This window comes from Alligator sinensis, unplaced genomic scaffold (genome assembly GCF_000455745.1).
Source record: "Alligator sinensis unplaced genomic scaffold, ASM45574v1 scaffold527_1, whole genome shotgun sequence".
Classification (NCBI taxonomy): Eukaryota; Metazoa; Chordata; order Crocodylia; family Alligatoridae; genus Alligator; species Alligator sinensis.
Genome location: NW_005841958.1, coordinates 1,309,419 through 1,334,143, shown reverse-complemented (window position 1 = coordinate 1,334,143; position 24,725 = coordinate 1,309,419). Strand labels below are relative to the sequence as shown.

Sequence of the window (24,725 nt, the reverse complement as noted above, 5' to 3'; positions counted from 1 at the left end):
TGAGCTATGCTTAGTTAAGGGACGTGAGGATTTATGCTGAATTTATCTGATGGAGGCAATAGTTTATGAAAATCAGGATCTTCTGTAAGGCAGTAGCTGTTGGTTCAACATGGATCAAGAGTTTACTGGTATCTACATGAGGAAGTTAGTGTGCACTCAGCTAGGGTGTGAATTTAAAACATGCTATCACCTCCACTAACTTTCCAAGTGACCGTTCTCACTTGGAAATGAGAGGTGGCTTACTCCACTTTCACAGTGGAATAAGCCAAATTGTACATATCAGTCCCACTAATGGTGCTTTTTGCACCTAAATGACAGTTTTCTAGCTACATAAGTAGCCTTCTTGACACTTACGCAGAGTGTGCCTTTTAATTACTGGCGCAGTGTGAATGGTCAGTGGTCTATGCACTGGCTGGACAAGGAAGTAGGTACATACGCATGTCCTGTATACAATCCATAAAAGTGTAACTGGAAAAAATGCATAACTAGTGCTATTGACCCAAGTGCTGACTGGAGAACACTTGCTTAAAAAGCAGCAGACCCAGGTTTTATGTCCTGTTCACCCACCTGGGATTTGACCACAGCTCTGACTTCCTAGCACAGTGCTCTCACCACCACACTGTCAGACCCCTCCTGCAGGGAGAGGGAGGCGGAGGTAGAGCTGCATGCTGCACTGGCAGGCAGGGCAGCTGCGGTGCCTGTTTGGCTGCCTTTCTGGGGCACCGCGCTGCTTCCCTTCCCTGCCAGACTGCGTCCTGCACTAGATATTAATTGTAAGGCATTACCGGTATAATTATACTTACCATTTAACCATTTAATTTTTCATATTCCTAGTATCTACACCTATCGCACACTGCACATAGGTGACAAAAAGACCACTTACGTGGCTGGAAAAGTGCCTTGTGGGTCCACAAAGGATAACAGAATTCTGTCCCAAGCATCTACGTGGGGAGTTAGTATGCAGTAGCTAGTATTCACTCTGCTAGTGTTCACTCCATGGCTTGCTTTATAACTTCCCTCTGTAGACAGGCCTCAGGGATTGTGTTCAGTTAGTTAAGGACACAACTCCTGAACTGGCTGAACAATTTCAAAGTGATCATGCAACATGCAGCATTTGCCATTTTAGGAAGCTATGTGAATATCGAAGTGAAGCCAATATTGAAGTAAAGATCTTGGACAAATGACATGGTTCCATGGACAACAGTATCCTTGATAAGGCAGCAATTATTTGCTGCTCCGAACCAAAACCAAGTCCATCCCGACCTCAGTCATTGAGCTCCAATACACTGATGATTCTGTAGTCTGTGCTTTGGGCAATTGTTGACATCTCTACTGAAGCATACAAGAAAATGGGACTCATGTTAACTCAGAAGACTAAGGTCCCCCATCAACAAGCTTTTAATGAGCAGTCCCCAGCTCTGGTAGTTCAAATTCATGATGAGACTGGAGAATGTTGACCATTTCCCATACCTCAGAAGCCATCTCTCTCACAAGGCTAACATCGATGAAGAAATCCAACATCACCTCAGATGTGGAAGTGCAGCCTTTGGACAGCTGAGGAAATGGGTGTTCAAAGACTGTGACACTAAATCTGAAACCAAGCTCATGGTTTATTAAGCAGTTGTGATCCCCATGTTACTGTACAGAGCTGAAAGGTGGACAATGTATAGGAGACATTTCAAGTCACTGGAAAAGTACTATCAACACTGCCTGCAAAAGATCCTTTGAATCCAGTGAGAAGATAGATGCAACAACATTAGCATCCTCTTGCATGCAAATACCACAAGCATTGAGGTGAAGATCATCCAATATCAACTGGGCTGGGCCAGCCACACCATCCAGATGTCCAACTCTAAGCTCCCGAAGCAAGTTTTATTCTCTCAGCTCAGTCAAGGCATATGCTCAAGAGGAGGACAGAGGAAGCACTTCAAAGATACCCTCAAGGCTACCTTGAAAAAATGCAACATCAACATCAACTTATCAGAGACTATTGCCTAGGACCGCCCCAACTGGAGGAAGACGCTGCTGCAAGGATTGTAGTACTGCAAAACTTTACGACAACTGCAAGAGACAGAAAAAAGCAGGAGCACAGGAAACAGCATGTGGCGGGCCAAATCAAGAATCTGGAGCTACCCAACCCACACAGAAACAAATGCCTGAGTTGCAGCAGAGTCTGTTGATCCCAGATTGGTCTTGTCAACTATCTTTGGACCCACAGATAAGATAATCCTGGAAGACAGTCATCCGTGACTGTGAGGGATAGCCAAAGAAGTATTTGCTGACAAGAGTTGTTCTTTGTGAAGCTGTTCAGTCTATTCAGGATCTTCTTGTTTTCACAAAAACACCAGTCGCTATGCTGATGATTCAATTCTTCATCAACCCATGGAGTGCCTGAGTTGATTTGCTATTTTAACAAAGATCTGTAAAAGTAGCCATCACTCTCTGGAAGATACTTTTATAATTAAAAAAAGAAAAATATGGATATAACCACATAGCAACTGTACTATGCATCTATGCTAAGATTGTTGTATCCTTAAAAAACTTAACACAAAACTATAAAAGCAAGGAAATTAAAAATGCAGGCATCTTGTTTGACTTGCCTTTTATTCCCAGCCCAGAAGCAGACACCTCGCTACTAGAACAGTATGGACAGTCACTTTAGCTGTGTTCCAGTTCAGAACCTAGACTTCCAGCACACCTCCTCCCAATCCAAGTGGTTAATTTTTCTGTGGAAAAAAGAGAGCTAGATGAAAGGGATTTCTAGATGCTGGTGTGCTTAGAAGATAATTCTTTTTTCTTTTTTTTACTTTCTATTTTAAATTGTAATAGAATTTTAATTTTTTAACAGAAAAAATTATTTCTTTTATTGATTTTTTATGTATTTTTTTACAGTTAAAATATTGCACAGCCACAAAAACATGTGAAGTTGCCTAACAACGACAGTGCACTACAAATAATTTAAATAGTGGCTTAATCACAGGGTGACTGATAGGAGACACTTTGCATTCCCTCAGATAGCTTATCAAAATAATAGTTTCTTTTTGCTGTGAGAAGGGTGGGGAGGATCAGAAGAGGAGCTGGGTGTGGAATGGAGGACTCCTGATAAGTCTGTATAGTTGTTTTGGAAATATTTTCCTTCCCTTTCTCCTTCCTGTCTTTTCCCCCCTCCTAGCTCTACTTCTCAAATAAACAAATGCATTACATAGAAATTACCACGCTGGATCTAACCTCAGGCTTCTGTCTGACTGGTCATTTCTGAAGCTTAAAAAAAAAGCAAGGTGTAGGGACTGTGCAGTAGGCCAATGTGAGATAATCCACCCTGACCGTGTTAGATTTCTAATGGAGATTGGCTTCAGCTTGTGGAGTATCACTTTAAACATTCTGTTATTAATTCTAACTGTGGATATTATTGATAGGTACTATTTGTCTCCCTTTACAGATCATTAATGCTAATATTACATATTAATATTATAAAATTACATATTAATAGTAAATGAGACCTAGTATGGAACACCAGGGCATAGTGCTGTTAACCTTTTGCCATGATGAAAATTGACAATTTAATACCTTTGTTCCTTAGCCAGTTCTTGATCCGGTTTTTGTACCTGGCCCCTCAGTCAAGGACTATATGCCTATTTTCATAGCCTCTTACACAAGAACTTGATAAAGGTCTTTTGGAAGTTCCAAGGCAGTCTGTTAACCACTTCTCCTTTATCCATTGCTTTGTTATCACATTCAAAGAATTCTGAGAAATTAGGAAGATGTTATCTTCCTTTTCCTAGAACAGGAAAAGAAAAGAGGCAGATCATCAAGTTAAAAAAACCCAATGAAAACAGCTAGATTCCAGTTCTATAGAGCAGCGATTCTCAGGCAAGATACTGCAGCACCCTGGGGTGCTCTGAGATCTTTTTAAGCGGGGTGTGGAGTGCAGTGCAATATTTGCACTCATAGGTGCGCAAACACCTACACCATTCACAAGATAAAACCAGGATTTTAAATAGGAATATGTAGGGACAAAAACATTCTGACCTGTTACAGTCTTTCTGAATTCTTTGCAACAGAAGAATTGGTCTATTAATTGTCCACGGTAAAAAAGGAAAGAAAGCTAAGAGCTGGCATTTTCTGAAGGGTGCCTTGAGTCTAACACAGGACACCATGAGTAAGAAAAGACTGAGAGAGAACCCCTGCTATAAAGACTTACAACTTGTTGAAAGGAATTTACTTTACAGTACACTGGGGTGGGAATTTGCAGTACATGCACTATTTTTCACTACATCTGGTGTACTCAGTTTATTAAGATATTTTGAGGCTTGTCTACAGGCAGAGCTATTCAGAAACAGTAATTATGCATGGGCTTGACTTTATAGAAGCATTTGCAGGATCTGTATTTTGTATGTATTTATACAGCACTAAGCATAACTAGAGCCTCTAGACCTAACTGTAACAAAGAGAGCTGATAATTAAATCAGACTTCCCTAAGCAATACAACTTTATTTGATGAAGCATCTTTCACATAAACTGTATCCCACAATTAGCTACAGCGTTAAATAGCACAGATTTAACTTTACTCTCCTAAACAAGTCATAGAAAAGGAGGGTGTTTTTGCTGTTGTCTAAGGAGGCCACTGTCACCTAGAAGTGCATGACAAGACCCTGAAGTAGCTAAAACATTGCATACTCAGGTGCTGCGTCAGCACAACAACACTTGCCTACAATGCAGTTCACGCACCACAGAGGCAATCTCATGGCTTGGATGGGCGCTCCCCCATCCTTCTTATAGCCAGGAGGATGAACAATTAAGACTTCTGGGTTAACAGTAGGGGTGATGCATAGGGGGTGCAGGTGGGTGCACATGCACCCCTGAGCATGGCAGTGCATCCCCTACAAAAAGCCGTTGCCAACAGTACCAGGGGCTAAGACCCTGGTTGGCGCTCGCCAACCCCCCCACCACTGACAGCACAGACGGCATCTGAGTGAGCTCCACGCTTACCACCGCTGCACTCCTGCTGCCGCTGTGTCCCCCCAGCCGCCAGGGGCACACACCGTTCATGGTTGACAGCAGTGATGGGAGGCAGTGCAGTGGGGATAAAGACTTTTACAGTGTCCTGGCCTTGTTCACCAGTGCTGATATCTCATGTTCAATATTCAGTATTGCCAACTCATGATTTTTTGGTGTTGTTCTTAAAGTTTACACTTCAGGAATGTGAAAAAGTTATCTCTTTATTTTCACACACACACACACACACACACACACACACACAGAGGCAACCCCTGCTTAACTCTGTTTTGCTTAGCACTATTTTGCTGTAACACTCATTTTAAATTGATATCCAATTCCACTTAGCACTCTGTGAGTTTTGTTATAATGCTCATGGTCGCCACCTTGGGTCATCAAATACTTTTGGCTTCGCTTAATGCTCCGTTTTCCAGGAACCAATTAAGAGTGCCAAGTGGGGGTTGCCTCTGTGTGTGTATGTGTTTGTGTGTGTGTGTGTAGACCTATCTATCTATCTATCTATCTATCTATCTATCTATATCTGTACACACAGACAACCCCCACTTAGATCTTTATATATATATATAAACTTAGATCTTTGTGTGTGTGTGTGTGTGTGTGTATACACACACACACAAAGATCTAAGTGATCTTTATATACACACACACACACACACAAAGATCTAAGTGATCTTTATATACACACACACACACACACAAAGATCTAAGTGATCTTTATACACACACACACACACATATATGTGTGTGTATATATATATATATATAAAGATCTAAGTTTTTCACATTAGCTCTTTTTATATATGCATGTGTGTATACACACGCATAAAAAGAGCTAATGTGAATATATATATGTGTGTGTGTGTACACACACATATATATAATACACACATATATAGAGCTAATGTGAAAAACTTAGATCTTTCTTTATACACACATACACACACACACACACATATATAAAGAGCTAAGTTTTATATATATATATATACATATATGTGTGTGTATATATATATATATATATATTTAAAAAGAAAGCTAAAAAAAGGAAGAGCTAAGTTAAATATAAAGAGTGATGTATATAATATATATTTAGAAAGAAACAGCTAAAATATATCTCTATGTATCTCTATATGTATCTATGGAGATAGAGATACATAGAGATATAGATCTATAAGACAGCTAATGTGAAAAACGTAGCTCTTTCTATTACGTATTCTACATAAATAGAAAGCGCGACACGTCCCACATTCCCGAAGCACAAGGCCACCACTTCGGAGAGCCGGCAGCACTGGACACAGCTCGGTCACATCCACCCGGGGAGGGAGGAGAAACCCGGTGTGCTGCAGGGATCCCGGCGGGCCCCGCCCGCCCGCCGCTGGCTCGCTGCAACATCTGGCCGGCCAGCTGTTCCGACTAGAAGAGCGCGTGCGAAGGCGGCGCGGCCGGGCCAAGACAAGCCCGCGGCGTGCCCTCGCCTCTCCCAGCCCCGCCGGGAAGGGGAGGGGAGGGGAAGCCGTGCAGGGCGGGCCGGGCCAGCGGAGGCTGCGCCGGGCTGGAGGCAGGAAGATGGCAGAGCCGGAGACTCAGCTGCTGCTGGGCGTGGGGCTGATCGGTAAGAACGGGGCGGGCGGGCTCTGGGCTTATCCCGGCTCTTCGTCCCCCTGCCCCTCCTGCCCCCGCGGGACACGGAGCCAGGCTGTCCCCGGGGCTGGGGGCTTTTTCTGGGACCCCTTGGCCCGAGGAGAGCCCTGCCCAAGCTCTGGGGCTTTCCTCCTGCACCCCAAAGCTCGCCCCCTGCGACACCAGAAAAGGCGTCTCGGAAAAGCCGTGCTTCTGTCGCCCGGGCATAAAAGCCAGCCTTGATGAAGCGATCCCCGCGTGGGGGAGAGCCAGGACCTGCCCTCCGCTTGGTGCCCCCACGGCTGCGTTATTGGAAAGCAGCAGAAAAAGGGGGCACGGGTGCCTCCAAAAGTTTGGGGTGGCCGGCAGTGTGTCTGGGCCCATGTTGTGCGCCCCGTGTCTATCCTCTGTGCACATAGGAAATGCTGCATCCTGGGGCTGACGGCAGAGGGGAAACACCTAAGACTAGGGTATCCGTTTAGTCCTGCCCAATAATTTCACAACCCGAGCGAGTCCGTTTAACAGTCGAGAGCTCATTTTTGGCCTCCTCAAAGCGCCGTGCTGCAATGGTGGCGGCGGTCAAGGAAGGAACTTAGACCTCATGTTCTGCAAACATTTGTGTTCCTGCTTTATTTTAAGCCCCCGAGTGTTTCCACTGGCATCCATGGGGTTGGTCAGATGTTTAAAGTGAAGTAAGTGTTAAAATATTTGTAGGATTGGGGGTAGGGAGAGCAAAAGTCTTCATCGTTAAAAGGAAAGGCTTTTAAATAATCCCTCTCTTCAAATGACTGAGATTTTCTGTAGACAAATCTCCAGTAGAGCTGAGATCAGGCTGTTCTGAAGACCAGCCCCTCGTGTATATATATAATCTTCAGATTTCAAAGTCCACCGGGGCTGTAAGCGTTGAGTGAAGCACCACAGGAAGAAATCTGACTTTTCCTGAAAATGTGTGTACCGGGTTAATAATATGGGAGTTACTAGAGTTTAATGGAGTGCTCAGGAGTTAACTTTCAGTTTCTCGTGGTGCTATGGCCATAAAAATTTGTGTATTCCTCATGCCTGTTTGTAAATGTTTTGTTGTTTTTTAAAATATCCTTGCAAAGGTCAGACATTTGAATGTGTGCAATAGCCAACCGGCAAGAGTTAATTAGGTCTGGCAGCGGATGACTTTTTACTTTATTATTAACTGATATATATATATATATATATATTTCTTTTAATGAGATGAACTGAAGAGTAGTTTTAAAGCAGAAGATGAAGCATTTTAAGTTACTGAATATTTTTGTTGTTGTTTTCACCTGTGTAAATGAACATTGGTAAAACATATTTAAAGGACTGATTGATTGATTGATATTCTCACTCTCTGTTATTTTCTTCTCACTTACAAATATAAATGGTATGTTCAGTTCTGGCCTTGAAAAGCACACTTCACTTTCAGCGCACAAGGCTGAAACTTTGCATACCAAGACTTTTCTCAAATAAGATTTTTACAACATTTTCTATATGCCCAAAAGTAAAAGGTTTGTAACTGAAGCATCGATACACAACTTTACTAATAGAGGCATGACCGGTGTGTTTAGGTGTAAAATGGGATGTTAATCTTGATTCCAGTAAATAAATCTGATTAACCAATCAATTTACTTCCTTGCTGCTGTTTGGCATTCTCACAGTGAACATCTTTCCACCATAGAAAAAGACACCAATGGCGACGCTTTGTGGGTCTGGTGTTTTCCTTCCACCACAACTGAACTGAGGGATCTGTTGCTAAGAAAATGCTGCCTTAAAAATGAAAATAAGTTGCTTCACACCTTTGTATTTGGCCAGTATAAGAGGACATGGTTCTACATCACAACAATGGAAGTTCAAGATTCTCCCATGTTGAAAAAGGTAGGACTGAATTGTCAAGAAGGAATATGTAGGTGCAAGGTTTGCTCAAATACCAGAATTTCACCAAAAAATTGTGTTTTGCACACGTTTTGGAATTTGTAAAAGGAGTTAAAGCCAAGGGCCACATTGTGCCACAAGCTCTGATGATTAAAATGTCCATTAAAAATAGGAAGAATTTTGCTTAAAACTCAGAGACTTGGTATGAATGTGTATCTTGGGCACAGTGGGGAAGAAAGTTTGTAGAGTTTTTCTAGTCCAGTGGTTCTCCACTTCATTACACTCAAGGCTGCCTCTTAGCTTTTGCTCGTTTCCTGACTGAAAAAACGAACGAGCAACTCTTCTGTTGCAAAGAACTCAGACCGCAACAGGTCAGAACATTTTCCTATCTGAATGGATTACTGTCTGAAATACCTGGGTTTATCTTGTGAATCGTGTAGGATTATAACATAATTTTATTACAATGTTTTATTTTTGTCATGATTTGTGTTTGCGTAGTGTGTATAGAGACGATGGCATAATAACTCAAAATAAAGTCTTATATTGTATGTGCGGGGTGGGTGTATAGGTATGGTGGGATGTGCGTAGGGGGTGGTTTGTGAGGGGGTGTGGCTGTGTGTGTGGCAGGGCATAGGGTATGTGTGGGGTTTGTGGAGTGTGAGGGAGGGTTGCGGGGGTGTGGGAACCCCCTCACACTTCCCGTGGTGCAGAGTCCCTGCTGCCAGCAGCAGCAGCAGCAGGTGGTGAGTGCTGGTGGCCTGTGCAGGTGTATAGCTCCAACCAGTGCTGCACGTGGTGGCAAGGAGCACAGCCAGGCTGGCGCACTCTTATGGTGCGGGGCTCCCCGCAGCGTGCATGCAGCTCCCAGCACTCGTGCACCCCAAGCAATGGAGCTGGCTGCCTGCCCTGCCTCCCTGGACTCGGTTGGAAATGGAGGGAAGCCCTGGGCCCTGCTTCCTGGTGCAGTCCCGACAGATGTGCGCCGGGGGCAGCTGGCTCCATTGCGGCGCGGGGCTTCCCCCAGTGGCGCATGAGTGCAGGGAGCCTGACACGATAAATGCGGGCTGGCCTGGCCTGGCTGCACTCCTTGCCACCACGTGAAGCGCTGGCTGGAGCCATATGCCGGTGGGTGACAGTGCATGTGTGGGTCATGAGTGCCTGCCACCTGCTGCTGCTGCCACTGGCAATGGGGGCTGTGCATTGTGGGCCGTGGGAATGTGTAGGGGGATCCCTACACCCCGCCCCTTACCCACACTGCCAACCCGAGCTCTGCACTCCTGTCGCCTCCCTGGGCACAGGCTCTGTTTCATAGTTTCATAGTTTCATAGTTTCATAGTTTCATAGTTTCAGGGTCGGAAGGGACCTAATAGATCTTCTAGCCCGACCCCCCGCCAGGGCGGGAGAACAACCCAAAAACACAAACAAAACCACTCACCCTAAAAACAAAAACGGGACTCAAATGAGTCCAGCCAGGTAAGTATCCAGCCTCTTCTTAAAGATCCCCAGGGTAGGGGCCAGCACCACCTCCCTTGGAAGTTGGTTCCAGCTCCTAGCCGCCCTGACTGTGAAGTAGTTTTTTCGGATGTCCAATCTGTACCTCCTCTCCATCAACTTGTGCCCATTATTCCTTGTTATGCCAGCAGGGGCTAGGGGAAACAGCGTCTCCCCCAAACCCTTCTGGTTCCCCCTAGTGAGTTTATAGACGGTCACCAGGTCCCCCCTCAGCCTTCTCTTGTGGAGGCTGAATAGGTTCAAGTCCCGCAGTCTCTCACTGTAGGGTCTGCCCTGTTGTCCCCGGATCATGCGGGTGGCCCTCCTCTGGACCCTCTCCATGTTGTCCACATCCCTCCTGAAATGGGGCGCACAGAACTGGACACAATACTCCAGCTGCGGCCTGACCAGCGTCGCATAGAGGGGGAGGATCACCTCCCTGGCTCTACTCGAGATGCACCTGTGGATGCACGACAAGGTCCGGTTAGCCCTGCCAACCATGACCTCGCATTGCCGGCCCATGTTCATCTTGGAGTCAATAATGACACCAAGATCCCTTTCCGCCTCCGTGCTCTCAAGTAGGGAGCTCCCCATCTTATAAGTGTGCTGCTGGTTCCTACTACCCAAGTGCAGCACCCTGCACTTGTCCGTATTGAAACGCATCCTGTTCCTGTCTGCCCACCCCTGTAACCTATCCAGATCCTTCTGCAATCTCTCTCTCCCTGCTAGCGTGCTCACCTCCCCCCAAATTTTGGTGTCATCAGCGAATTTAAACAGGTTGCTCTCCACCCCAACATCAAGATCGCTGATGAAGACATTGAACAGCGCAGGGCCCAGGACCGAGCCCTGAGGGACTCCACTACCCACCTCCCCCCAAGTCGAATATGATCCATCCACCACCACCCTCTGAGTGCGACCCTTCAGCCAATCTGCAATCCATCTGACCGTGTAGGCATCTATGCCACAGTCGCCTAGTTTACTGTACTTTTGGCAGTCCCAGCTTCGCACTTCCGCCCATCTGCAGCTCCCCCGCCCCTGCCACTTCCCTACCGGCTGGCTGGGGCAAGCGCTGCAGCAGGGGCAGGAGGAGGAGCCGCCAGAGGCCAGGGAAGCCGAGCAGGTTCCCCAACATCTGCAGCAATGGCAGCAGCAGCCCCACCTGGAAGCTGCTTGCTGGCTGGGCCAGGCCCTTCAGTGCATGAGGGTGGAAGTGAGGTGTCTGGCTGGGCAGGGTACACTTAGTTGGTGGGTGCCCAGGGGCTGGTTGAAATTGCCTGGTGGGCCGTATTTTGCCCGCCCCAGTGTAGGCATTTGCATGCCTAACAGTGCTAAGACTGAGTAACACCCCACAGGGTGCCACAAGATCCTTTAGAGAATCATTGCTCTAGTCCAACAGACCTAGTCTTTAATAGATAGCCTTTTCTCTATGAAGTCCTGGGGAAAATGTTTTGTGAATGGCAAATTCATATAATTTATTTACATTTGCTCTTCTGTGGGTAAGCAAAACAGATATAACATCACAGTCCCTCTTTTCCTTCTCTGTGGATAGCAAGAAAAGGGAAAGGCAGGGCAGAGTGGCACCAAAAACTAACTTGTTCAAAAAGGCATGAGCTTTTGAAGGCTACAGCCTATTTCATCAGATGCTAACTGGAAAAAAAGGAGAAGAGAGATATGCATGGATAAAAAAAGAGGTAAAGTAGTTGTATGTTTGGGAGTTAATACATACAACTCCCTTTTGAAATAGTTGAGAGAGCATGAAGCATATGCAAAGGTGAATTTGACTCCTGGATGCATTAAAGGTATCTTTGTTGGTAGGGCAGTTCACTTAATTATTATTGTCTGCTTCTATATAGATATAGAAATAGGAGGTTAAAATAAAGGTTATTCCTTGCCCTGACAAGTTTACAATTTGAAGTTTAGGCACAAGAAATGATAAAAGAATAATGGTTATTGGCAGAGGCAAAAGGAGGCAGTTACAGCCTTCTGTGTGGATGGACGGCTTCTGTAAATTGATTGAAAGACAGCTGGTCTCTGCATGGTTTTAAGGTGTCTCCCTCTTTTTTTTTTTTTTTTAATGGCAGGACCACATTTTCTTCCAGTGGAAGATTGGAGCTGATAGACCTGGCAAGGAGGCTGATTTTAATTAGGAAGAGTGGTACTGAAAACAGGGCGGCTACTCCTGGCAGAAGGAGTAATATGGAAAAAGATGTGAAGATCAGTGGGACAAAGGAATGAAATAAGTCAGATGAGAAGCGTAGGGTTTGAAAGGATTGATAGGTAGAAATATAGTAAGAGATCTAGGCAGGGCACCATTATACATAGTTTCATAGTTTCTAGGGTCGGAAGGGACCTGAACAGATCATCAAGTCTGACCCCTTGCCCTGGGCAGGAACGAGTGCTGGGATCATAATACCCCAGCCAAATATCTATCCAACCTCCTCTTGAAGACCCGCAAGGTAGGAGAGAGCACCACCTCACTTGAGAACCCATTCCAGAGCCTGGCAGCCCTAACCGTAAAGTAATGTCTCTTGATATCTCCTCCCAATCGATTTGTGGCTGTTATTCCTTGTTATCCCAGGTGGTGCCTGGAGGAACAGAGCCTCACCTATTTTCTGCTGGTCCCCCTGGTGAGTTTATAGACGGCCACCAGATCCCTTCTCAGCCTTCTCCTGTGAAGGCTGAGTAGATTCAGGCCCTTTAGCCTCTCTTCATAGGGCCTGGCCTGCTGCCCCCGACCGTGCAAGTGGCCCTCTGGACCCTCTCAAGATGAGTCACATCCCCGTTGAAGTGCAGTGCCCAGAACTGGATGCAGTACTCCAACTGTGGCCTGACCAGCACCGCATATACTTGATGTTCTTGCTGCATCTTGTATCCTGTTGGTTTTTCAGCAGCTTTCAAAACTGCAGGCCAGGCTTTGAAGCTTTCCTAGCTGCACCCTGTTTGACTGTATACACTCCTCCTTTCCCTTCCTGACAGAGGGAAATATTTGCAGACTCACAGGATACTACTTGCACCTAATTTTCTGTCAAACCTGCACCATCTCTGAATTTTTTCCATGGGTATCAGATAGCATTTGAAGAGTGTTTGATGGTGCAGAACTGTAGGGTCAAATATATAAGATCCAGGCTTGAATGTGTGTTGGAAAAGAGCTGTTACATCTTATAGCTACAAACAACAGCAAGAGGTTTTTCATATTATATTAGTTTTCTTAGAAGTGCAGATTACTTTTATCAGAAATGAGCAATGTGCAGAGAGATCTCGTATTTTTTGTGTTGATACATGATGTGTTGTCTTTTTCTGAATGGTTTTGTACATGCATAACTTTATTTATATTGGTCATTTAAATACTGCAGATATACTTGTATCCTCTGGTCTTTATCTAGTGTTGAGACTCTCAGCTAGTTTGTTGTAAGGCTTGTACCTCTGGTATTCTCTAATATGCTCTTAAGGAAAAAGCACTAGCCGGTTACCCCTGCTATGCTCTTATTCTAATATGACTCCTCATGCCCTTCCTGCGTATCCACAAGGCTATGGTCTTCTCACTGCACTCTAACTTCATCTCCCATATGAGATTAATGAGGGGAAGAGTAACTCTCCTTATAATTTCACTTGGTCCACCAAATATTAAAACTCCTGACTATGGATGTAGGTCAAGCCTATTAGCCATGTCACTTCTACAGTTTTATGAATAAAGCCTATTACTGTGTCTCATTCTCCTGGTACTGCGATGTCTGGCATGAGCGTTGCATTTGAGTTTCTTAATGTAAACATTTACCTCGACTGAAATGGAAATATATAAAGCAACGTGCATTTTTTTTTCTGTGTGTTTTGGACAGGTGACTCATTTTTCAATTGTCCTGACTGCCAAAGATTTTAACCCGGAGAAGTATGCAGCCTTCACTAGGATATTGTGTAGGTCTGTATGAAAACTGTATGTAGTACTAAAGTTTAAATATTTGGATCTTGCCAAAACGGGAGATTGAACTTTGTTTGCATTTTGTCTGGCAGCATGACAATCTGTTGGGATCTTGGGTTACTATTTGTTATTCCAGATATATAAATTCTAGATTGGTGATTCCTTTGATCTGGTTGTTTTGTATTTGTGCAGTAAATATTAGGACAGAGTCAAATGTTTGCCTTTTTTTAACCCATGTGCTCTCATAGGTTTTGGGCTCTTGGATTTCTGTAGGTTTTGCAGACCAAGCTCACTGACTATGCCATTGAATATCCCCTGTGGCTGTAGCTCTGTGTTCTTGCAATATCTGTCCTATAGCAGAAGGGGAGGAACCCCTCTGTTCTTTCACATCCTCATCCCCTCATAATCAATGGCCCATGTGCCAGGCATTCCCCTTTAACAAGATCGTGGTCCCTCATTCCCATAATTATAATTACAAAGAAATAATATTAGATGGCACTATGTTGGACTCTAATGGGAGGAGCTGGAAGGTGCTGGCTAATCAGCTGCCTCGTTCTCTAGAACTGGTTGAAGATGTAGTTATGGGCAGTCCCTGAATCTGGGGAATAGATTAAATGCAGCATTTGCATTGTAAGCAGACAAGCAAAGAGATGCTATCAAATGGAGTGTAAGCTCTATCGGATACTGGAGAGCCTTGAAGATAATTCAGTTTTAGTGCTGCATAAAATAGTTTAGTTGTGGCTCTTTTTGTGGATCACTTTAACATAGATTTATAAAATGATCCCCTTTTCCCATCCAGTTTTGATTTCTGAATAGTCTGTGGGGAAAATACTAGTTGAATTCAAAGTGAATGTGACAGCTTTGTAGCTAAACTAAAATGAAAGATAAACTGCAGCACCATTTTTAAATAAGCTGTTTAAGATTTAAGTATGTTATCCCTACATCTGAATTGGTTTCCATTTTCCTAGAAGAAACTTGGTTAGAGCACACTGGAAAGAGAAGGATTAACAGGAAGGGAGAGTTTTCTGTATACTAGGGACAGAATTAAAGTGTGTTTGCTTTCTGCCTCCTGTACAGCACTTCTGTCCTAATGTTCCTTTGATAATTCATGATGTAGATAATGCAGCTAGTCGCTGCTTTAAAAGTTGGAAGAGGGATACAAAAAGTGTTGTTCCCCTTCCTGAAACACATATCTTATAAAGCTGTGCAGAAATGTTCTCGTTCTTAACCTCGGCCATGTTAATACTGCTCGGGTTCTTGCACCTAGACTATTTCTTTATATGTGTCAAGGTTTTACCCTGAAATTGTAGCTCTTACCGACTTGTAAAAGAGCAAATTCTATTTGGAACGCGAGTCAACCATCAGTCCTAAAAGACAGGCAAGCTTTTGTGTGCGTGCTGAAAGGCTTTTCTTCTAGTATTTAAAACCGGCATCAATCGCATGCCTAAATTCTGAATTCTTTCAAATAAGTGCATTGGTGACACCATGATTTTTTAATATGTCTGATCATACTATTTGCAGTCATAGTCAGAAACCAGGCCTTTATTTTTATTTTTGTACAGAATCTATTTGAAGTATGGAAGCCCAGTTAAAATGATGGAGAGTTACATTGCAGTTCTTACAAAGGGTATCTGCCAGAGTGAAGAAAATGGATCTTTCCTCAGCAAAGATTTTGATGCCCGAAAGGCTTATCTTGCAGGTTCAATCAAAGGTTAATTATTTTTTTTTAATCTAACTACTTTGGGTCTTGTTTAAATACATTGTGAGAACCATTGTAATGTCAGTCTGCATTCATATGAAATAGATTTACAATCATATTTCCAAACAGTGTTTCAATAAGTAACTAATATCAACTCTTTTAATATATTTTGATTATAATGATGTCTGTCGTCTAGTCAGTCTCTTTAAAACTACTGCCAGTCAATACATTTGCAATACTATAATCTGTCTTTCTTTCACTCTCTTAGATATAGTTTCTCAATTTGGAATGGAAATGGTTATCTTATACACTGCACTTATGTTAAAGAAAAGAATCGTAGTGTATCACCCTAGAATAGAAGCCATCCAGGAGTTTACCAGGTACAGCATATATTTGTAAATACTGTGAGCCCTGATTTAGAAAAGTATCGAGACCCAGGAAAATGCTTAAGGAAATGTTTTAAGTTAAGCACGTGCTAAAGTTGTATTGACGTCAGTGGAGCTTAAACACATGTAAGTGCTTTCCTAAATTGGGGCTCTGAGCAGCAGAACTAATAATAAAGTTTCTGCAACCATCAATATTAGAAGAAAGTTCAACAGAGTGTATGGAGGGAGGGAGCCTTGTATTATTGTATTAAAGAGACTCTTAATGTCACCGTTGATATTTGTCTTTAAACATTTATGGCTGTAAGTGCATTGATTAGTACAAGCAACCATAAATTAAGTTTCAAATGCCAACTTCATTTCCTCAGGACACTACCTGCTTTAGTATGGCATAGACAAGACTGGTCAATTCTTCATTCCTATGTACATCTAGATGATGATGAACTGGAAGCATTAAAGACCTGTCCAGGTAGGGGGTAACAAGTTACCAGTTCGGCCTGATTCATAGTATTGATTTAACCTTTGGTAAAGCAACACCCTATAGCATTTTTTTCTCCCGAAGAATCTGATACTGTGTCCCTCATGAGCTCACTTCTCAAAGCATAATTCAGCTTGGTTTTCAGATTACTGTAGAAATCAGATTGTATGGTTCTGTTTTCTTTGAGGGGTAGGGAGGAAGAGAGAAATTAGTGTGATTTTACCAAGCAAATAAATAGTTCTGTTGCTGATTCCAGATGGTGTCTCCCTCACCCTTCCCCAATGCATGTTAGAGCTGCAAGTGATTTTTCTTCTTTACTTTTGCTTTTTGCTATTGTTTTAGATTTGATGGATTGAAAAACCTTAATGTGCAGTGTTACATGGAAGTGTTGGTAACAGGCCTCACACTGTAACAGTGTTTGTTACCTTCAAAGACTTTTACATTGGTGATCAGTAACTTCTTATTTTTTGAGTTAAATTAACTCATTAATGGATATTTCACTATATATCTTAGAACTGAGTTTTGACTGTTTTATGGTGATAGTTAAGGACTGTGGGGTTTAGCCAAAAATGGGCTCCAAGTAATAGGAGTCTGATTTATGACTCCACTGTATGGCAGATATTGTAAATTTATATCATGCTTGAAAAAGCTCTTGGCTTATATGTCTCGTGGGGGCTGGGGGGGGTGCACGTGCACACATGCTCCTGGTGCTTTATGTAAAAATAAAAAAAACCACAAAACATAATTTGCTTATATTTGGTTTAGCTTTCCTTTAAAGTCCTGTATATGAAGACTTTTGTCTTCTTTTCGGACACTAGCAATATACTCGTATCTGTAAAGCACCAAAGAGTTGGGAAAGTTCTGTTCTCTGTTTGTGCCTCTGCAGATTGACCTGAGCGAAGCAGAAGCAATGAAAGAGATAAGGTGATGGGAATACGTTAAAATATAAAGTTAGATATATAGCACTGGGAGTATAAGCCAAGACCTTACACACATCATTTGTGCATGTATGTGTCTATATACTTTGGTTAGTCTATAAGATGTAAATCTACCCTGCCCTATACTCCTGCACAAAGCTGGACATGAGAGAATGAAGAAAGGACTTTATGAACTTCCTTGCTCTTGACTCACACAGATGGTAATTTGAACATTTAATTTTGACCATTAATATGTGTTTCTGTTCTTCAAAATTGCTAAACACGTTTACAGAGAAGAGCTACTTTGGGAAATGCACTGAGTGTACCTACTAGCATGCTGTCGATTGGAACATGTGATGCTACAGCTGCAAAATGATGATTCAAACAATAGCAAAGGACATCTGAGTGGAGCCTCTTAAATACAGATTAGCCTTTTGAAAGTAAACACAGTTTCATTTTTAGGAATATTTTGAGCAGTGTGAGTGTTTTGACATTGGAAAACAAACCTCCTTATTACAGCTGATGTTTGTTCTTCCATGCTTAGTACTATTAAAATTCAATTTTAAATCTTTGGGGGAAACAATTCTTCAGGCCTAGCTGAAAGCCCACTGATCTAGAGAGGGACTCCTTTGCAGTAGCTGTTGAGTCAGATGCTTAGTTTTAAAATAATTGTAGCATACACTGTTTTGTATGTGCACATATGATGTGTGTGTTATCGGAATTTTCCTTGCTTGGTAACTCTGGTTAATCTCTACCATCCAGGTTATATTGCTGGATTTACAGATCCCGAAGTGAGTAATAGACCAGATCTCTATGACGTGTATGTGAATTTAGCAGATACCGAAATTACCGTTTCCCCGCTAGCGAAAGGTGGGTTGGTTGCTGTTTGCCTTTGGGATGCTTTTATTGGTTTGCATTATTACTCCAGCATAGAGCCACATATATAAAAACAAAAAAACCCCCCACTTTGATCATGTTTTCATGCATATTCGAAAACTGTAGTTTCTAGTGCTTGATAGTCCTTCCCCATTGAGAGCTAAAAGGCCTGTGGTAAATCCAGGCTATAGGAATGCCTTCCTGGATGTGGATGAAAATGGAGCAGGTAGGGACCTGTATAAATATATGGACACTTTCATTAGCTATATATGGTGCATTGTAAATTTACAGTTGTAACCCATGTGTGTGTGTGTGTTCTTTGTGAACTATACCTGGATCCAGCCTAGTAATGCCCAGATTTCTAGTGGTATGCTGACTTGGGTTCCTAAATCTTAATGAAAATTTGTGGTATTTAGGCTTCCAAGTGTCTAAGGGTTGAAATGTTTAGGCACCTAAATCCCTTCAATATCTCCTTAAAAATGAGACTTAAGCTTTTAAGTCAGTTAGGCAATGTAAGATTGAGCAGAATAAAATAAGTGCCTTTTTAAGGCATCACAAATTTTTCTTTCGCTTTACATATCCTACTGAACTGGGTTTCATATCCACTTAGACATTGACAGGAAATGCTGCTTGCAAAACTTGCAGTGCATGACAGATAAGGCATTTGAGCAGTAGGACATCTTAAACTTACTGCTTTAAAAACAGGCAAATTAATTCTTTTATGGATGTTGAATAACTGATATTAAGACGGGGACTCATAATTTGGTTGCCATCGATTTCAGTTTGTAGTTTGCATACACGTGTATATATTGCTGCTATGAACAGATAATCATCCTTTAAAAATAAGCCATTCATTTGTAAGTGCCTTAGTAATGGAATTGGAGAGGGGAGGATGTGTGTAAAATATTTAAGCTTTCATCAGAATTGTATGATATGTTGTAAATTGACATTTGAAACCCCTGGGTGCATTTTATTTGCACTCTACCAGGATCCAGTGCATTAAGGACCAGATTTCTGACTGTATTCTGATTTAGGAACCTACGTTAAAACTTGGTGGATTTCGGCTCCTATGTGTCAAAGGGATGTACTATTTTGAAATATAAAGAAAAAAATATAACTTGGTTATATTTGGTTTAGCTGTCACTTAAAGTCCTGGATATAAAGATTTTGTGCCTGCCTTCTGGAAACTAGCAATGTACTTCGCATCAATAAAGCCAGCGAAGAGCTTGGGAAGTTCTGTTGTCTGTTTGTACTTTAGCAGATTGACATGAGCCAAAAGGAAGCAATAAAGAAGATAAGGTGATGGGCATACATTAAAATATAAAGTTTCTAGTTATGGTTTTAATATGAAAAGTGGCATAGGAAATCTTACTCCTCCTGCCATGTGTATATACTTTCAGAGAGCTACGGGTACAATCTAGCTGAGTTAGATGATCTGAATAAACATACGATGTATTTTCTGTTTCCCAGAGCCGATGACGATGGGAAAATTGCACAAAGAAATTGGACAGCTAATTGTTCAGTCTGCAGAAGATCCAGATAAATCAGACAGTCAAGTCATTAAGGTTAATCTTTTTTTTAATTTTTACATTATTTTTACCATTAACACTTCTGTTATATTTATTCTCTCTCTTTCTAAATCTAAAGTGCAGGATTCTCTTCCTTCTCCCCCAGGCTCAGATTTGTCACAGTATCTGGTTTATAAATACTACTGTACATAGAATAACACTGCTAGGGAAGTTAGTTATAGTAGTATTAGTATTAACTAATGCATAGTGTGTTGGAACACTGTGCCACTGCAGGAAATGTCAGGCATTCTTTCTATGTATTGAACTTGAAGTAACAAGATACTGTAACGGTGTCAGATTTTATGATCTCCCGTTTGCTTCACTTGCAGTGTATGCTTCTTCAAAATTTAAAGATTCACCTTTAAAGTGCTGCTCTTTTTATTTGTTCACACACCATGCATTTGGTTTTCAGAAAAAATGTACAGCCCTGTAAAGTCCTGGGCACTTTGCTGTCCCTGAATTAAATATTTTGCCATTTCACAGAAAAAAAAAATATTTTTTTTCTTATTTAAAAAATGGCATTTTGATATTATCAACCAATTCTTTTCCTGGCATTTTATTTGTAAATTATCGGTTTTATACAATTAAAACATTGTCCTACCATTGTATTCATCCCCCCCTTCTCTTTTTGTGCTTTTAAGGATATTTCATTGAAGACAAAAGAAATCTTGAGTACTCTGGCATCATTTACTGAAGCTTCTGATGATGGTGAGAAACCAACACTTAATATTGAAGCTCTAAAACAAAAGCGATTTCCACCCGCTACCGAAAACTTTCTTTATCATTTAGCAGCTGCTGAAAAAATGCTTAAGATATGACTATGTCGGTGTACTTCAGTGTTACGGACCAATACAAAACGATTCTCTTTACCATACTGCTATGAATATCCAATAATTATGTAAGAAAATTAAAGATATCAAATGTTATATTTTTAATGATGTAATGCAAGATATAGAAGATCAACCTGGAACGTTATGGATGCGCATTTGGAAATACTTCCAGTCTTTCTGTTTTTTTCTGACAATAACAATTTACATAGAAGGGGCAAATAGTGTAAAGCACAAGTAGGAATGGGGCACTTGGCTCTCGGCTCGTGCCTTTTGAGCCTTTCTCCTTATGAGAGGAGGGAAATGGAAATTTTAGAACATAACATTGGATGTCCTGGTTTAAATAAATGAAATGGAATACTTTCAGCCCAACAGACACAACTGGAAAATATCTAAAACTGTAAAATTATACCCATTTTTCTTTTTTTTGCATAGTCATAAAGTGATAGTTTATTTCAGTCAGCAGCCTGAAACTAACTCTTCTTTCTGAAAGAATTTAGGGTTTGTTTGTTTTTTTAAAATGAGGAGACCTACTTTCTGAGCCAAACATCCAATGTTTCTGCAGAAATGTCCACAAAGCCTGTCAAAAGGTTCTGCAGTAGCACTTTGTTATATTCAAAATATAACTTTTTTTTTTCCTGTCCTTTGTACATATGAGCTATAGCATGTGGTTTTACATAGAGATTTTATACTTCTGATTAAAACTTTAGTAATCCATATTTATACTGTTAAAGAACTGAATGTTTGGTATCCTGAAACTGTTAGAGCTCATCACTAATTATGTACAAGCAATATTCATTTGAAAAAAGTTTGTTTACATATAAATTAAGGAAGTCTATTTTAGATTATGGATAAGGAAGTAGGCATTTATGTATCAAATGGCTACTTATTACAGCTAAAAAATCTGAAAGTACTACCTTTTATAATCCCCTATTTTCAGGGGTGTTTAATTCTACTCTGTTCTCTCTGGACGGAAACTTTTTAGTTTGTCTGAATGCAGCTGTTTTTGTCTCTCTAAGAACTGCCCTTGACTGTATTTGCAGATCAGTGCTCCAGATCTTTTTCATTTATAAACTTTAAAGGTTGGAGGGGCTGTTGTTCATGGTTTTGGTTTTTTAAAACACTCCTTTAGTATGGCTGCTTTTGTTTTCAGATGTTTTTAATGGTCCAAAATTCAACGCTTAAGATACGTAGAAGGAAATGCATTTAAGGCCTGATCTAAAATCCCTCAAAATCAGTACGAGTCTTTGATTTGATTTGAATATATTTTGGATCAGATCTTTAACATTGCAGTAGTTATCATACAGTTGCCTGCCTGAAATGATTTACATGGCTTCTTAAAAATTCTTTAATGAGCCTTATGTAAAATAGCATGTGGTTTTGAATCATCACAAAAAAATCAGTTGCAAATTATTATATTTTGTGTTTGTTTAGGTGATTCTCTTGTTCACCTAAGAACAAGAGAATCACCTAAATGATGAATATTTCTTTACTGTTGAATATTACTTTACTGTTTGTCTCGGACATTTCATTGTAACGGTTTTTGTAAGAAAACAAATGAAACTTAAATTTGCACTTCAGGAATTATACACCTAGCACAGATATGCCTCTAAATAATTACGATGCTATTTGTCCTGAGCTCTTGCCCTGTGTATTTCACGTTGATTGTGCTTGATTAGTCTTGGTCATCAAAAGTCATAGGCTTCATCTCTTATGTTACAACAAAATGGTAATATTTAGTACTTGGTAGCTTAAAGCATTGAAACGTTATAAATACCTAGGTCAAAAAACTAGAATTTATTTTTATTTATATTGTATGCACAGTGAGATGACTTAAGCATGTTCTTGTCATAGGTGGGAGATAGTTTTGATTCAGTGTACAAAACTGGAGTTCTCCTCTTTCCCCAGATGATACAAATGTTTGTAGGAGAAATGGGTCACTGGCCTTGTGTTGAAGTTCTGTATCACCTGCATTTCTACAGCCTCTTTTCCAGGAATAGCAAAAAAAGGCCAGTCTAGTAATAATCAGATTGTCTTCTTGAGACACAAAAATAAGTGATCTTGGAGAGAGAATATCAGCATGTGATCTTTCAGAAGTTGGCAAAACAAACTGTGCCTAGTGGCCACTGCCTCTCTTCCAAGTGAAGTCTTGACACGTACAGACTTCACAGTGATTCAAAAGGGGATTTTGAATCCAGCTGGTCAAGTTAGCAACCCTGTACTCATCCTGTTCTGCGCTGAATTGTAACAGTGTGAGATACCACATTAGTTCTGGTTTCTGGCCTGTTCTTGATATGTTCAGTCAACGTGTTTTGCAACTGTTAGCTCTGGAAACTCAGTCTTTGTATGAAGCAGTATCCTTTATTATTCATTTAGTGGTAAAGATTGCACAGGTTAAATTCTCAGTTACGCCTGCTCACCCCTATTGCCTTTAAGGGTTGTGTAAGTAGGGAGAAGAGGCCTTACAGCTGAAACGTGCTAATGCTGATGCCAAAGTCAGACCAGGATCCAACTCCCTTATAACTGTATTAACTCTGTTGTGTACACAGGAGGTTAAATCATTAAAAACATATGCAAAATAAAATGAATCCAAATGTGAAGAGAATCTGTTGAATGAAATAGTGCCCTTTTCTAGACATTTCTTGCACCCAAGAACACCTTAAAGTGGCAAGTGCTCTTCTCCTTCTCCCCTTACCCCCAGTTCCTTGGGGCTGGTGTACGGGTGGAATTAACCTAGCTTTCAGTTAAGAACGCGCAGTGTGTTTTTGTTGCTTTTTCTTGGGAGGGAGGGGAAGTTCCCAAATAATTATACCAGGGTAAACCCTGAAAAGTGCTAACACTGCAGTAGCCTGTTGATGTAAGGGAAAGGGAATAAACTGTACTGATGAACAGCACCCATACAAGGGGCTGTACCCATGTACAGCATGCATGTAGAGTGGGCTGTGGCCCCTGTGGAGATAAGTGGCTTTATTACACGCAGACCTGGACATAGGCATGGGCAAACTGGGCGGCTGCCTGCAGTCTGGACAGAAAGGGGGCCGGAAAATGGAAAGCAAAAAAAATTAAAACTGCAAAATAAAGTTTTAATATTGTGCATATATGGGACCAGCAGTGTTATCAATTGAGAACGAACTATTTAAAGACGTCGATACCAGATGTGATAAACACCTTTTGCAACAAAAAATTCATCATCTGTGGCACAGGAGGGCCCGATACTAAAAGCTCACTTGGGGCCGTCAGGTATGGCACTGATTACACACAAACTTATCTTAACAAGCATTATGTTTTTGAAGTTGGGCATCTCCAGAATGAACTTTGCAGAGGCAGCCTTCATTTGGACTCCTGGTGCATGTTGTATCGTGCAACCTGTAATTGCATCATCCCATATTGTCTTTCCACATTCTTTGTCTCATGTAGTGCCCGGGGTTGACTTCCTCTGGGACTGATTTAGTGTTGCATAGTGATTCAGACTTGACTGTAGGAACCTTTGCTTCATTCAGTGCAGAAGTGGGAAGCTGTGTGTATTAAGTGAGGTAGGAGTGAGTTACGTGGTGCCCTGGTGATCCCCTTCTCTGTCATTTCCTACCAGCTGGGCTCTAGTCTTCCTCCTCGTTTCCTGCTCCATGTGAGAGTCCAATATTTCCAGCTTTTTGTCCCTGCTTGTTTTACCAAGATTATCCTCATTCTTCCCTTGTCCCCACCACCATCTAAGTCAGGGGCAGGCAAGTATTTTGGGCAGAGGGCCACTTACTGAGTTTTGGCAACCCATCGAGGGACACATGATAGGCAGCCAGGGGCAGATAAATATTCATTTTCTAAATTTTTTAGGGGCCCCATGGGCTGGATAGAATGGCCTGGCAGACCGCATCTGGCCCTCGGGCTGCGTTTTGCCCACCCTGATCTAACTTCTTCATCTGCTTTGTCTTCATCACCCACCGGCTCCTCAGTTTCTTCCCTTCATCTTCCATCTTTCCTTCCCTGACAGCCTGCACTCCCGTTCCCTTTGTCCTTCTGCACTTCAGGTGGCAGCTTTCTCCTTCACATTGCCTG

General features: G+C 41.8%; 1 protein-coding gene across 3 annotated transcripts; it reads left to right on the top strand.

Moving 5' to 3' along the window:
• The first annotated feature begins 6,434 nt into the window (after nt 1-6,434).
• FAM45A (family with sequence similarity 45 member A) lies at nt 6,435-23,263 on the top strand. 3 transcript variants are annotated; one of them, XM_006020542.3, is made up of 9 exons: nt 6,435-6,628; nt 8,327-8,523; nt 13,848-13,927; nt 15,490-15,638; nt 15,895-16,006; nt 16,378-16,478; nt 18,167-18,274; nt 19,751-19,845; nt 20,490-23,263. In XM_006020542.3, the coding sequence occupies exons 1-9, from the start codon at nt 6,583-6,585 to the stop codon at nt 20,664-20,666; spliced, it is 1,065 nt and encodes a 354-aa protein (XP_006020604.1). In that variant the 5' UTR covers nt 6,435-6,582; the 3' UTR covers nt 20,667-23,263. The 3 variants fall into 3 exon arrangements, with proteins under 3 accessions (XP_006020604.1, XP_025055977.1, XP_025055976.1); XM_025200191.1 differs by lacking the exon at nt 6,435-6,628 and having other exon boundaries at nt 8,479-8,523; nt 13,848-13,923; XM_025200192.1 differs by lacking the exons at nt 6,435-6,628; nt 13,848-13,927 and having other exon boundaries at nt 8,391-8,523.
• Nucleotides 23,264-24,725: the final 1,462 nt, after the last annotated feature.

Coding starts and splice junctions, on each gene's coding strand:
- FAM45A (XM_006020542.3), top strand. CDS start 6,583: ATGGCAGAGCCGGAGACTCAGCTGCTGCTGGGCGTGGGGCTGATCG. Junction 16,479..18,166: donor AGCATTAAAGACCTGTCCAG/GTAGGGGGTAAC, acceptor TCTACCATCCAG/GTTATATTGCTGGATTTACA. Junction 19,846..20,489: donor CAGACAGTCAAGTCATTAAG/GTTAATCTTTTT, acceptor TGTGCTTTTAAG/GATATTTCATTGAAGACAAA.